At 36.2% G+C, this 16,260-nt stretch overlaps 1 protein-coding gene across 1 annotated transcript; it reads right to left on the bottom strand.

Annotated features, from left to right (window-relative positions):
- Positions 1-7,676: 7,676 nt before the first annotated feature.
- Positions 7,677-13,409, bottom strand: HXK3 (hexokinase 3). The gene is made up of 8 exons (XM_079077862.1): positions 13,013-13,409; positions 12,626-12,776; positions 12,354-12,536; positions 11,130-11,360; positions 10,880-10,975; positions 10,657-10,787; positions 10,479-10,560; positions 7,677-8,135 (listed from the first exon to the last, which is right to left on the bottom strand). Exons 1-8 carry the CDS (start codon positions 13,303-13,305, stop codon positions 7,803-7,805), a joined length of 1,500 nt encoding a protein of 499 aa, XP_078933988.1. The 5' UTR covers positions 13,306-13,409; the 3' UTR covers positions 7,677-7,802.
- Between the last annotated feature and the right edge of the window lie 2,851 nt (positions 13,410-16,260).

Below are 16,260 nucleotides of genomic sequence, written 5' to 3'. Positions count from 1 at the left end.
CCACTCCCTCTGGCAGTGTAAGAATTGGCGCCTCACACAATCTATGTCTGAGGGTCTCAAATGCTGCCTGCTGCTCAGGCCCCCAGCGAAATGCCACAGACTTCCTGGTCAGTCGAGTGAGCGGAACTGCTATCTTGGAGAAATCCTAGATGAATCTCCTGTAGTACCCTACCAGTCCTAGGAAGCTCCGAATCTCAGATGGAGACCTCGGGACCTCCCACTGCATCACGGCTTCTATCTTGGCCGGATCTACTAGTATACCCCTCTGGTTGACGAGGTGCCCAAGGAACTGCACCTCGCGCAACCAGAACTCACACTTGGAGAACTTCGCGAAAAGTCTCTCCCTCCTCAGCGTCTCTAGCACCTCTCTCAAGTGCTCCTCGTGCTGCTCCTGAGTCTTGGAATAAACCAAGATGTCATCAATGAATACTATCACAGACCGATCCAGCATCGGTCTGCATAGGCGATTCATGAGATCCATGAACGCGGCTGGAGCGTTGGTGAGCCCGAACGGGATCACCACAAACTCATAATGACCATAGCGGGTCCTAAAAGCGGTCTTCTGCACATCCTCATCCCTGACCCGCATCTGGTGATATCCTGACCGAAGATCAATCTTGGAGAACCAATATGCTCCCTGAAGCTGGTCAAACAAGTCGTCTATCCTCGGGAGTGGGTAACGGTTCTTTACCGTTATCTTGTTCAGCTCCCGGTAATCTATGCACATTCGGTGCGACCCATCCTTCTTCCTCACGAACAGGATCAGGGCTCCCCATGGTGAACTACTCGGCCTGATGAAACCCTTGTCTAGCAGCTCCTGCAGCTGCGTAGACAACTCCTGCATCTCTGGAGGAGCCAGCCGATATGGTGCCTTGGCTATCGGAGCCGCACCCGGAACCAGGTCAATCCGAAACTCGACCTGTCTTTCCAGAGGTATCCCAAGCAAGTCCTCTGGGAATACGTCCGAATACTCTCGCACTACTGGTACATCGTCAACTGTCGCCTTACCCTTCTCCCGGGAATCTATAACATAGGCGATGTACCCTGCGCAACCCTGCTGAACGTAGCGCCTCGCTCTCGCCGCTGAACAAAGAACCGGTCCGCGCTGTGGCCCCTCGCCCTGAATCACTAACTCTCCCCCACTGGGAGTGCGAACCCTCACTAACTGCAGCTCACAATCAATCACTGCCCCATTGGGTCTCAGCCAATCCATACCCACTATAACATTATTCCCTCACAGGGGAATAGGAACCAAATCCACTGAAAACTGTTCATCAAATAACTACAGCGAACACCCCCTATGTAATCTCGCGACCCTGACGGTCCTGTCATCGGCTATCTCGACCTCGAGTGGACAATCCAGCTCCCCCGGAGCTCTACTAAACCTCTTGCTAAGCGCAAGTGAGACAAATGATCGGGTAGCCCCCGAGTCAAACAATATTGTATCTGAAATGTCGTTCACTGAGAACGACCCTATACGAAAACATATAACCATAAGAAACAATCAATATCAATAAGGAGATAAAAAGAAAATACATACCCATCACCACATCAGGAGTTGCTCGTGCCTCCTCTGCTGTCATTTGGAAAGCCCTACTCTTCGCCACTGGCACCTCACCCCGGCCCTGACGGCCGTCTGTAATCCTCAATGTAGCAGGCGCAGGTGCCGCCACCTTCCCTGCTGCTGCCAAACTCGGACATTGGGACTTTTTATGTCCCCTCTGATTGCAATGGAAGCAAATCAGATCAGATGCTGTGGTGGTGGTGGTGGTAGCAGTACAATCTCTGATCATGTGCCCTGTCCGGCTGCACTTGAAGCAGCTGGGACTCCCTGCCTTACACGCCCCATCGTGCAATCTCCCACACTTGCCACATCGACTGTGGCTCTGCGGTCCCCTGGACCTATGATCCGATACCTTGGGCCTTTTGCCCGAACTCCCCGTACTAGAAGCCACCTCTGGCTTCCTCTTCCTCTCCATCTCCAGATCTATCTCCCTCTCACGAGCCCTCGTAATCATATCATCCAGCGTTTTACAGCTGGACCGACTCACAAACTGAGGGATATCACTCCGCAACATCTCATGATAACGGGCCTTCTTCATTTCCTCATCAGCTGCATACTGAGGAACGAGAAGAGCCCTCTCCCTGAACTTGGCGGTAATCTCCGCCAGTCTCTGTAGTCTGAGTGAGATCCTGAAACTCCCTAGCTAACTGTTGCACGTCAATAACCGGTGCAAACTCGGCTCTGAACCTGGTAGTAAAATCAGCCCAGGTCATCGCATTAAGAACTGCGTCATCTCCAATAACATGCCTGATCTCCTCCCACCAATCTCGTGCCCTGTCTTTCAGAAGACAGGATGATAGTCTGACCTTGTCCCCCTCTGGACATCTGCTGGTGCGGAACGCATTGGCGACATCCTCCAACCACCTGGTACTCGCAATGGGATCCCGTGCCACATGGAAGTCTGGAGCTCCATAAGCCCGGAACTCCCTGAAGGTGAGTGTGCGCGACCCCAACATGGCCGCCACCTCAGCACAGAATGTGCTCAACCTCTCGTCCATCAGCTCTAAAATACCCTCCTTGATCGAACCGAAGATCACATGAGTCTTCTCAAGTATGGTGCGAGTAACCTCTGAAGAGAGGAACTCCCTGGTCTGCTCATCTAGATGCTCGGCCCCCGAGCCTGGTCCTGATCCCTCGCCGGCTCCTGAAGTGCCAACTGCTGGCCTAGGGCGCAAAACCACCATTCTGAAATCACATCATGATAAACGTCAGAAACATTGATATATCTCGAGGGATCGCTACTACTTACAGGTTCCCTGGTCTCATCTCAGCCTTCCTTGGTTCAAGTACGGATCCTCTGCTTTCAGTAGTACGGGCCCATACTACCTTCCACATCTATCTGTATTTTCTTCAAGAACTGCCTTGACTCCACCAAGTTACTTCTAATGCTACTGATTTCTGCTATTCTCATCCTAGGCTTGCCCTAGGGAAATCTCTGACTCCACCCAACCCAGTCCTCAGCTGTTGAAGGCCTCCTTGTAATGCCAATTAGCCATCACCTGAATACCATCACATGTGACGAGGCTCATATAATCCTTTCAGTAAAGACTCGTCCCCACAACGGTTAGACTCAAACAAGAGCTGTGCAATAGGGCCAAATCCAGCACTCTGATATTATTCAACCCTGATCACATGTGATGTGACGTATTCACCTAATGGCTAACTCCCATCACTCATAGTCCCACAAAGCACAAAGCAAACAGCATTCAGACACAGGAAACTACTCCAGCAATTTCTATTCTTATAACAAGAATTGTACTAGCATACAATGCTAAGCTCATACTATCAGGCATAACCTAAACAGGCTATCCTACTACTGTCTACTCAATGCTAGCATGCAATTCTCATAAAGCTGAAACACATATAGCAGGCACATAAGGCATCCTCCTAGATCCTTAGTCCTATTCTAGCATGTTGTTCTACTGAAACTGAAACTGATAATCATAACATAAACTTGTATGGGTAATTTGGGAGTACTTACTTGAGCTCGGCTGATCGCATGCACCACACCCCCTTTTTTTTAAAAAAAAAAACTCTTTTCTTTTTAAGTTTTCTTTTTCGAAAACATTTTTCTTTTGAGAATCCTTTTACCATTTCCTTAGCTTAAGTTCAGTCACACCCGAGAGTGTGCCTGAATCCCTCAAACCAAGGCTCTGATACCAACTTGAAACATCCCAAAAATACAACTCAAAAATTTTTGTTTTAACATTACTAAAATTCACAACGTCAAATGTTATATAATAAAACCATGCATTATATGTCTCAAAACGCCATAGTAAATGTATCAAATCAAAGCTGAAGTCAATATCATATCAAAATATCTGAATAAAACTCCCAGGATAAAACTGCAACTGTGGTGTGTGCCATGCCATTTACTAGCGGAAGTACCTGAAACCAAAACTGAAACTGTAAGCACGAAGCTTAGTGAGCTCCCCCAAACTACCACATACCATACAATAATACAAATAACACATATTGGGCCCCGCCCACTGCATCGGGCCCCGCCCGACATCGTACCAAAGTCCGGAATAACTTGGGTATAACATATCATCAACATATAGTATAATCGCATACTGTATCGGGCTTGCCCGACATACTACACAAAACATGCATGAGTCACGAAGACATCAAGCATACATACTACTACTATCTAAACAGGCCGGCATTGTGACGTATTCACCTAATGGTTTTGCACGTAAAGTTTCCAACTTTACGTGCATGCACACGAGAATGGGGCTAAGACACCAAAATCATCCAACACTAAGCACTTAGGGTTTGGAACAAGGCTATATTTGCATAAAGGTAGTTATATTGAGTTCCTAGAGCTCAATAACATCCAGATCTATGGTCTCCATCCTAAGGAGAGCTCAAATCTCGAGTTTGAATCATATAAAGCTCCAAAAGAGATATAAACAAGCATAAAAGAGGGTTTAATGGAAGAATAGGCAAGGTAATAACTTTATTACCAGAATATGAAGCAGGTGGAAGCTAGATTCTGGATCTCCTTTCTCTTCTATTGATCTTCTTTTCCTTCCTTCTCTTCTACAACTCCAAGCTATCACAAAACACTCAAGCTCAACAATGGAGACTAGAGTTTGTACAGAGAAATGCTCTAAAGGTGCTGGAGGCTGGGGTGGGAGGCCATAATGACGTTTAAATAGGGTACAAACCTTGGGATTTAGGGTTTCATCCAGACTAGCGGACTCGCCGAGTTCGAGATACAGACTCGTCGAGTCGCCTACTAAAGACGCGTGCAATTCCCGTCTCTACTCGACGAGTTGGGCTACTGACTCGTCGAGATCCTCTTAAGAAAGGAAAATACTTTATTTAAATTACATACCAGAAATGGGACGTTACATTTATATTTATAGAACGTTACAAAAAAAGACAAAAAAAATTGATGTTCTGATTTTTCAAAGGGTCCTACTAATTGGACCGTAGATTTTCTTAGGGGACCCCTCATTAATGATTTTTTAGGTATAAATTTACGTGTATTTATAATATCAATAGCTTGTATGATTACTAAAAGCTATTTTTTTTGGGAAACTCGTATCTATCATTTAATTACTATCAACTTTTATTTATTATATATTTTATTCTTTTATAATCAAATAATAATATGTGTCAACGTTTTCTATATATTTTAATATTTTCTATATTTTAGTATTTTTATAAACCAAGAAATAAAAATAAAATGATATTAAATATTTAAATAAAAACTAAGTATTACTAATAGAAAATGTAGTGACGGTACATATATCTACAATGACCATTGTTTTATGTATGTACACAAGCATACACCAATCTAAAATGAAAATCTACACACACCAAAAAATCTCATTCTTCCCACCACTAGAAGTTGTCGGAAAAATAAAGAGAGAATGAGGAAAAGAAAGGTGGTGAGTCAGCAGTTGGGGTTGTCCGACGGTGGCGGCGAATGAGTGGCTTCTGTGGTCCAACCAGGCGAAGACACACGCACCAAAAAATCCAATTGTTCCACTACAATTTTATGTACGAATATATTTGAATTATTTTTATGTACGAAAATATATTCGAATTATTTTGTTATGTATTACATTGGAATTTTATTTTATTATTATTATATCGTATTTGAAGTCACTTATTATTATACTTTCATATAAAAATGATTTTAATAAACTGCATATAAAACCAGAAAAAATAATTAAATATTTTTATTTAAAATATTTTATTTTATAGATTTGAAAAAGATAAATATATTTTTATTTTAATACTTTTTTTATAAAAATGATATTTTTTTTCTATAAACAAATCTTTATATTGAACCCTTTTATTATATAATGATTAGTTTTATTTAAAGTAAAATATAAAATAATCATGAGGGGTCTAATATTATGTAATGGTAATTAATAAAAAGATAATTATTTTGTAATGTTTAGTTTATTTTAGGAAAAAAGTTAGAGTAATTATTAGGAGGTCCTTTAAAAATATAAAAATGCTCCAAATAACTGGCCCTTTTTCAAAATAGAAACCAAACATTTTGGTAGTTTCAGGTTAGTCAAAGGTCGAACCAAGCCGAAACCATGCACAAGCTTTTACTGAGATGAGATTGGGATTTTCAAAGACAAATTGGCTCCATTTGAGCTTGTATTTTCTTGTTCTTTTTTCCTTATCGTACGGTAACATAGATGTAAACAAGTTACATTTAACAAAAAAAGATGGCCATTGATGTTGATCCAAATCTATCACCCTTGAGCTTTATTAGGTCCGAATAACTTACACCAAATGGTGAGCCTACGTTAAAAAGACATGATTTACATATAAAATGCAAATGGCTTATATTTTTTTTGTAAAAATCGAAGGGTGAACCTTTCGGTAATCCCATCATCAACCACTATACTTTGTATCTCTCATATGCTTACTTTTAGGAGTGAGCAAACCCGAAACTAAAAAATCAACAAATAATAAATAAATAAATAAATAAAATAAAAACGAAGAAACTGAAACCAAAAAACCGAACCCAAACCCAAACCATTGGTTTAGGGTTTGAATTTTAAAACCGAAAAAATCAATTTGTGTCAAGTTTGTACTTTGAAAACCGACCCAAAAAACGAACCAACCCAATATGCAAAATAGAACTGGAAAACTGGCCCATTGAACCGAAACATGCCTAATGTGTGTATATTTTAAAACTTAAAATAAATATGTTTTACTTTTATACGACTTAGGTTAGGGGTTACGGCTCAGACTCGGTCTCCCTCTCAATTCTTCACCATTTTGTCTCTTTTTCTAACCATCGACTCCACGTATCAACCCACACGTCTCTTTCACTTTCTTTAGAATTGTTGGAAAATGGGTTAAAACCCAAAACCCAACAACCCATGGGTTGAAGCAGAAAAAACAACACCAGATTCCAAAAACCACACCCATTTTAAAACCGAACCCAATGGGTTTCAAAAGTTGAAAACCTAACTTTCTAGTTTGGGTTCAGTTTTACCCAAAACCAACCAACGCTCAGCCTTACTTTATTTTTTCGAAGAAAAAAATAAGGATTTTTCACTTAAACTGACTAATGAACATATTAAATGCTCTTTCAACAACTTGTCCTCGATTGGACGTAAGAAATGGAAAAGTAGACCGGTCATTGTCTATGTCAGGATGGTTTCACAGAAAAAGACTGCTCAAGTACGAATCATTTTATAGAAATGCTCTCAAATCCTATTTGTGCATGTTTTTAGATAACAATAAGCAAATATAAGCAACTTTCTTGATCTTGTACTATAATAACAATGCATTTACATTTTTTTTATCGATAGTAACAATGTATTTTATCTTTTACTTATACTAGCAATGTAACTAATTAGATTACATTACAATATAAGCATTGTAGTTTATTTGTTACACATTGTTGTTATCTAAAGAAATATTAGCACGTTGTTATGATAGGTAAACAATCGTAAGTACATCGTTAATATGAGTTACATATAGCTATTATCGGTAAAAAAAAATATAAGTACATTGTTGTTATGAGTGAACAAATGTCAATACATTGTTATCATTAGCAAAACTTAAAAGTATATTACCTATATTGTTAGAAAAGATAATACTCGTTTCCATTTTCTCCAATTTACCCTTTCATTAACATCAATCGCTCATGTTATTTTATTCTCCAAAAATTGGAATTTTTATAAAAATTACACATAAGATACATTCAATACATATTTAGTTTTGGGCCAATAATTACCCTTACAATATACAATTAATGTTCGTATATCGAGTTTGTAGCTGCTAAGAGAGCGGCTCCAATACCAGATCCGTCTTTCGAATGCTCGATAACTACATTGCTTGATATCTCCGGCCCTAAAAGCTCTTTTACAGCATCTTTAAGGTATCTCTTGTATTGAGGGTGGTGTTCATATAGGCCTCCATCCATGGCAACAACTGTACGTTTTCCAAACACAATACCCTTTGAATCCTCTTCCATCTTTTGTAGTATCCCAACAATTCCTGCTCCCGCCAATCGGCCACCACGCTTTGCAATCGTGTCACAAACCTCCACCACCATCTTCCTCGTATCTAAATTTGAATCCATCTGAGATACAGTGTTGAGTTTGTTAATCAAATTGTATGTCTTAAAACAAGAAGGATTAAAATGAATATTCATAAACCACGTTTGATAATTTTCTTATCCTACCTAATAAATGAAGGTTTTTTGTCACATTAATCACCAAATTCAATATGTCACATGACATTTTTTAATTTTTTCAATTTCATTTAATTCAATATGTCACATGACATTTTTTTAATTTTTTGAATTTCATTTAAATCCATTTGGCATATTGTGGTATTTTGGCTTTGTAATTAAATCTAAAAATATAATAAAGAAAATAAGGAAATTTAAATGTCTCCATAAATTCTCACTTAATTTGTCAATTAATGTATTAAAATCAATTTAAATTAAAATCAACCTTTCTAATTGAAAAACATAATTTTCGGCAAATCCCTTTTGAATTCACGATAATTTGCAGAAACCTTGCAAAAATTGATTCATTCACAGCTAATATTGATATTCTTTCCAAATTCAGTTTTGTAAATTATTAAACATGTAATGCTTAACAAAATATATTAATTTTTTTTAAAAAAAGTCATATATGACACGGATCTAACACCTAGTTTATACAATGAAGTGGTTTTTTTGGTATATATACAGTAAAGTCCCAATATTTTCATCGATTTGACAAGAAAGTCCTAAACTTTATTTTTTTGACAGTAAAGTCCAAATTACCGGCAGTTTTTGACACTTTTACCCTTTTTTCCCGGTTAGCCGGTAATTAGCACTTTTTTTGTCAAAAAAATAAAATTTAGGACTTTTCTTGTCAAATTGTCAATTAGGACTTTACTGTCAAAAAAATAAAGTTTATGACTTTTCTTGTCAAATCGTTGAAAATATTGGGACTTTAGTGTATATATAATTTTTTTTGGTTAGAAATTTAATTGTATGATACTCTTTAAGCATAAGAGTTATTGAAAACATTCTCTAATCAGCTAGATCCTATTGAAATCCTTAAGGTTTGCTTCTTGTTAAATCGTTTTTTTAATCTCACCAAACCGAGATTGAAAAAAATGAAGATAATCAAAAAAGAAAGAAAGAACCAGAGTTGTATTGGTTTTTTGCAGTCCTAAAAATGGAGAAATAAGAAACCGAAAAAACGAAATTGCCCTGGCTTTATACAAACACAAACAACACATGCCTAGTCAAAAGGGTGTGAATGTGGAGAAGGGAAAGAAGGGCAATTTCGTTTTTTTCGGTTTCTTATTTCTCCATTTCTAGGACTGCAAAAAGCCAACACAACCCTGGTTCTTTCTTTCTTTCTTTCTTGATTATCTCCATTTTTTTCAATGTCGGTTTGTTGAGATTAAAAAAACGATTTAACAAGAAGCAAACGTTAAGGATTTCAATAGGATCTAGCTGATTAGAGAATGTTTCAATAACTCTTATGGTTAAAGAGTATCATACAATTAAATTTCTAACCAAAAAAAATTATATATACACTAAAGTCTCAATATTTTCAACGATTTGACTAGAAAGTCCTAAACTTTATTCTTTTGACAGTAAAGTCCTAATTGACAATTTAACAAGAAAGTTCTAAACTTTATTTTTTTGACAAAAAAATCATAATTACCGGCTAACCGGGAAAAAATGGTAAAAGTGTTAAAAACTGCCGGTAATTTGGACTTTACTGTCAAAAAAATAAATTTTAGGAATTTCTTGTCAAATCGATGAAAATATTAGAACTTTATTGTATATATCCCTGGTTTTTTTGGTTTTTTCGATGAAATGTGAATCTACTTTTCACTTTATGACCGAAAATGTAACATTATAACCAAGAGTCCAAGACCATATGAAAGAAGAGGTGGTAATAAGTTATTGGGTGGGTGAGGTGGTTGTTTTTGTTAGCATAATAAGTTATTGGGCTTATTTTGCATTTGGGCTTTTATATAGGATTTAACTAGGTTAACCATCAGATTGAAGTCTATTTTTGTTTCTTTGTATTTCAAGTTTTCTCTCAATAATGAAATGTAGACGTTTTCTCTTTAAATTGTTGTTATTGTTATTAGGTTATATAGTATCATCGACAGCTTTTCCTAGAACTTTTTTTTTCAAAAAATGAACATATGAATCATAAGAAGACAATTGTGACCACGTTTCATTCCCTAAATGTTTATTTATAATATTGTTTCATTTACTTACCAAACAATGATTCGTCTTTTACCAATTCATTCAACAATGTTTTATTTTCTTTTAACAATTTACGCAACAATATTTCACCTTTTTTTTACCAATTTATGCAATTGACACGAATTACCAAACCATGCCTCGGTTAAAACAATAATATATTGAAACTTGAGAAGGATATTGAAAAGACAAATTTACCCCTGTTACTTCATAAAGGATCGATCCCACAGCTTCAAGATCATCAGAAGTGTCTTGCTGCATAGAACTTATATTTGGGGTCCTATAATTTTAATTTAATATTAGTTTTCAAAAATAGATACCATTTAACACAATATTTTCAAGAAAAAAAAAATTATAACTTTATTCTACTAATTACCCGAGCGTGAAAGGAGTTCGTAGTCTATCAGGAATATCCTTTCCAAATAACGAACTTGCTTCAGCCATCCTCACAAGTACGCGTCTCACAATTTCGCCAAGATACATACCCGATATCGTCTTTTCAAATAACTATCTCCAAAAAAGTTGATAATCGTGTAAAAAGGGTAGATTAGTAATTTTAGCTTATATTTTTTTCGATTGCAATGATGGTGGAGATTTACCTGCTCACCGGGATTTATACTCTCTGCATCCATCTCTCTATCGAATTCAGTCAAAGGAAGACCTTTTGAGAACGCTCCCCACTCTGTATTGACTATCTGAAAACAATCCCACATGACATAACTAATGAGGTCAGAATTTCAGCTGAAAATTCATACAAAGGCAAGGAGTAGAACTTTTAATTATATATGAGTAACTTAAGTGGCATGTTTAAATTTAATATAACATTATAAGTAAAATTAATGTACAAACCGTTTTTCCAGAGCTAGATTTATGGCCTTGTAGTTTAGGAATGGCATTCACGGATTCTACATAGCAAGCATTAGTTCCTGTCCCGAGAATTACCGCAACCATGACATCATCATCCCAATATCTTGCCCCGGCTAGTGTTGCCACTGTATCATTAACAAGTGCGGATACCCGCATATTCAGCCCTTGCTTTCCCATAGCTTCATTTAAACACGCGACAATATCTTTTCCGGGCTGAAACACAATTATTCAAACTTGACTTTAGTTCTCAATATCGTACGAATGTCACAGAGGCTCCGATTTTTAGATAGGACAAGACAGAACAGAACATGATGTGTACCACGTTTGACATGCATTGGACACGGTTTGACGTAAACGAGAAAAAAATTTATAGGACAGAACAAGACAGAACAAAACATGATTTGTACAGCGTTTGGCATGCATTGGACTGGGTTTGATGTAGATGACACAAAAATTGACAGGGTTTGATGTAAATGAGACAAAACAGAACATGATTTGTTCAGCGTTTGGCATGCATTCGACTGGGTTTGATGTAAATGAGACAAAAATTGACAATATAGAGCTGATGCATACCACGTTTGGCATGCATTGGACCGGGTTTGATGTAAATGAGACAAAAGTTGACAAGATAGAGCAGAACATGGTGCATACCATGTTTGGCATGCATTGGACAGGGTTTGATGTAAATGAGACAATTTGTCAGGACAGAACACAACATGATTTGTACAACGTTTGGCATTGGACAGGGTTTGCTGTAAATGTGACAAAGATTGACAGAATAAAACATGATTTGTACAACCTTTGGCATGCATTGGATAGGGTTTAATGTAAATGTGACAAAAATTGACAGAACAAGACATGATTTGTACAACGTTTGACATGCATTGGACCGGGATTGATGTAAATGAGAAAATTTGTCAGGACAGAACGCAACATGATTTATACAGCATTTGGCATGCATTGGACAGGGTTTTATGTAAATGTGACAAAAATTGACAGAACAGAACATGATTTGTACAACGTATGGCATGCATTGGAGCATGATTTGTACAACGTATGGCATGCATTGGACTGGGTTTGATGTAAATGAGACAAAAATTGTCCCATGAAACAAGGTGGAAAATAGTTTCTCATCGAAGATAGCCCTAGAAAGCTTGTTAAGTCTCATCTAATCCAGATCCATGTAATAAAGAGAGAAATACAAACCGTTCCCGAGACTGCAAAACCTTTAGTCCATTTGATTAGTATCCCGGAATCAATGGAGGTTTGTTTCACCGGAAAAGAGAAAGTAAACCCCATTTCTCGACTTCTTTCATTTGGCAAAACGAACTTTCCCCCCTCTTTTTTCACAAAATTTGCTAAGGCAGAGGCAATAAAATCAAACAGCTCCTACAAATCCATTAAACCATATATTGATCAATGAGAAATTCGAACAAAAGAAACAAATTAAATGACAATGATCATGATGAAGAACAGACCTCCGAAGTGCCAAACATGATTTCTTGTGGTATTGAAACTTGCTCAAACTCTGTGTCTATCACTCGTTCTTCCTTTCCTCCTAATTGAGTTCTAAGAACTCGAAAATTCGTTCCACCAAGATCCAATGCATAGAACAACCCTCTCTCATCCCTATATACAAAATCCTCTTTAGTTCAGTTTCAATATCCAAATATAGATGAATACCCAAAAAAAAGGAGTCAATTTGACTTAGAAGCTTCAAATTCGAATTCAAAATGTTTAGAAGAACCCACTATTATGAATCATATACTCGTCCAAAAATCAAAAATTTGAAAGTTTTTGGGTTTAAAAGTGGTAATCAAATTGCAGAGTTAAAAAATTGATAAAGTTGAAAGAACAGATCATACCCAGTTGGCAAAGAATCGACATAACTAAGGATCATCTTGAGATCACTGCCGCCATCCACGGCGAGGCCGGCTCGCATATCAGTTGCCATGGCGTCAGCAACGTGGCGGAGAACGGGGAGAGGGGTGGCGCAGTCGTTTTGTAATTTGGTTAATATAGGGAGTGCAGCGGCGGTGGAGACTGAGACACCGGTGGTGGATCGGGCGACCATGGTGACACGTGGCGTGCGGCAAACGGATGACCGGGAAAGGGGGAAGTGTCTGACGGCCGGCGGTGAGTTGACGGCGAAGGACATTGTGGATTGACGGTGAGATCAAGGTGGATCTTTGGTTGGGTGGAAACTCGGGACAGGTACATGTTCTGAATCAGGAGTTCAGTTGGTTTCTTTTATTTCTTCTGCGGCTCCTTTGATGGAACACTGTGCTAGTTATTTAATCATTTAATCATTTAAATATTTCTATAAATATATTCTTTTAGACCAACAATAAATATAAACGTAGTACAACCATAAATATTTCTGATTTATTGAAGGGGTCTGTTAAATCGCCCCCCCCCCCACCCCCCCCCCCCCCCTCCCTTTTATTTTATGTCAGATCAAAATCATTTTATATATATATATATATATTAACCGTTTTAACTATTTCAATTTTTAGTTCTATAAAAATAACTTATATTTTATATATCCTTATTAATTTGTTGTATTTATTTGAAGGTTTTTATAAATTGGTTTTTATAAATTTATTTTTGTATATAATAATTTATTATTTTCTAAAACTTGAAATTTTTTAACTATAGCTGAACGGGTCACCCCGTATTTTGAACGACTAAATATTTATAATCATTATTATCGTTCTAGTTTTAACGGCTAAATATGTATAATAATTATTATTGTTTAACAATTTAATTGCAACGTTGATTAATTATTTATACTTTTTTTTATTTATAATAATCTTTACTAAAAAAATATATTCATATATATATATATATATATATATATATATATATATATATATATATATATATATATATATATGTCTAATGCCAAATCATGGGGGAGGGGGATAAACAAAGGATAGGGGGTGGCGGATTACCTGTTCCCTTTATTGAATTATATTGAACGACAAAAACGCATATTATGTTTTCTATTTTTGAAATCTCATAAAATATTACATAAGGTTTTTTTGGCTTAACATATTACATCATTCAGTCTAGATTAAGTCAAACAAAACAACAATATATAACTTTTCATATTAAATGATTAACCTATTAACTTGGACTCGATCCTCAACAACCTCTACAAACTGCAATAGCTATCTGATTTTTTTTTTACAAATTATAGCAACATACTTACCATTAAAAAAACTTTTAATATTAAAATAAAACTTTGTTTTTTACCGGTAACAACAATATACAACACTTAATATCAACATCTTTGCCTACCGGTTTCTCTAAATATTAATACATGAACCATATCAAAAGTAGGCTAAGAAGTTAGAATTTAAATTAGGAATGATATTATTTCCTTGAATATCAGATTTACGGTATTATAGACAAATTTTTTATTTGATTCTTAAATTTTCTATGTGGTCGTATTTATATGGTAGAATCAAATTGTATAATTACAATTAACATTTTTTTTATTAAACTTTATATGTAGGTATGAAACAATAATAAGTATATTTTTGAAGGAACATTGTTCAAAATAATTTGCATAATCTAAATACATGTTAATTTAGTTCATTTCCCACACTTTCTTGTAACATTAGATTTTTTTTTGTCATGTTACATTCAAAAGATGGGTTATTAGAACATGCACCTTAGGTGTTTGACGAAATGTCTCAAAGAATTTGACACAAGTTCTCTACGCTCACCTCACAACCTTGTATAAATTTTGGTTTTATTTTTTTTTCTAGATTTTTAGCATCATGTGTTTTTGTTATTTGCAACTTTGTACTGTTACATGCTTTTTTGTCTTGTCCTCGGGTCTTTCTATCTCTGATAGGGCTTCATTTTTTATATTTATTGTAAACTATCGATTCATTCTATTACACTTTGTTATGACTTTTATCAACATGATAAGATTCTAATAAATTGTCTATTTCTTGATCTTTTAGAAAAAAGATGTTCTAACTGTATTACCATCTACGACTGTGGTATTCTATTTTGTTGATTAAGCGATCTATGATTTGGCTAGGATGGTTTCTACAGATTATGTTTGGCCTGATAATTATTCCTGTCATCAAAAAATACATCTAACAAATAGTGAAAGACGATTTTTTAAATTAATACCCTCATCTAACTATTGATGATCTTTTTTCAACTTTGATGGCATGTAACAGAGTTTTGGATGAAATTTTCAATTTTCTGCATATAACAGGTTATGACTTAAATAATGATATTACATATTTAGGCAATCAGGTTTTCTTCGGTTCTTAAATTATTTTGCAGAAAGTGGTCAAATTTGGTATTACTGATCTCACAAAAGGCAAGTCTCCTGTCTCTTTTAGCGTATCCATTGAGTTTTAAAGTTTCTTGTCTATATTTGTTTTTAAAAAACGTTAAATCTTGATTTAATGAATGTAATTCAGTAGGTAGTAGAGGTGCAAGAAGAGCAAAGTATTAAATATGGGATGATCATGACTATGTCAAGCCAAAATAAAATTCTAAAGTAACAAATGCTAAATTCAAAAGGTAAGCACTTATAATGCAGAATACATATTATGCTTCCCAAATAAATAACCAAAAACTAACCTCTTCCACAAATAAATTATATTTTAACTAACATCAATAAATTATGTCACACCCCCAAACCGGAACGGCGGAAACGTTCGGGGGTGGTTGACGTCATACGTAGTATCACAACAATTGTATAACAAGCGTAGTAAACACAACCAAACATTGAATACAAATATGAAAAGTGTTTACATCAGTTTGAAACTTGTTTTAAATACATCAAAAGTATGTAAAATATAGAAAACATGACTCTTATTGCTCCGGCTCCTCTAAATCCAAGAAGTACCTGTCTACTGATTCCCTGAGAATACAAGCAGTTTGAAAGAATATCAGCATAAAGCTGGTGAGTTCATAAGCATTTAGTTTTGGTGGAAAAGTGTTCTTTGAATCCTTTTGAAAAGTGTTCCTCAAGAAAATCCTATATTTTCTTATGAAAAGTGTGTTTGAAAACCGACTCCTTCCATGACTTCCAGATTCGTACAAAGTATGTACAATCCAAGGAGTCGTGGAATGAATA

Source organism: Lactuca virosa, chromosome 2 (genome assembly GCF_052849685.1).
Source record: "Lactuca virosa cultivar CGN04683 chromosome 2, Lactuca_virosa_CGN04683_v6, whole genome shotgun sequence".
NCBI lineage: Eukaryota > Viridiplantae > Streptophyta > Magnoliopsida > Asterales > Asteraceae > Lactuca > Lactuca virosa.
This window is presented reverse-complemented; position numbering and strand designations above follow the sequence as displayed.

Coding starts and splice junctions, on each gene's coding strand:
- HXK3 (XM_079077862.1), bottom strand. CDS start 13,305: ATGTCCTTCGCCGTCAACTCACCGCCGGCCGTCAGACACTTCCCCCTT. Junction 10,976..11,129: donor AATCTAGCTCTGGAAAAACG/GTTTGTACATTA, acceptor GATTGTTTTCAG/ATAGTCAATACAGAGTGGGG. Junction 8,136..10,478: donor TCCTTTATGAAGTAACAGGG/GTAAATTTGTCT, acceptor ACTGTATCTCAG/ATGGATTCAAATTTAGATAC.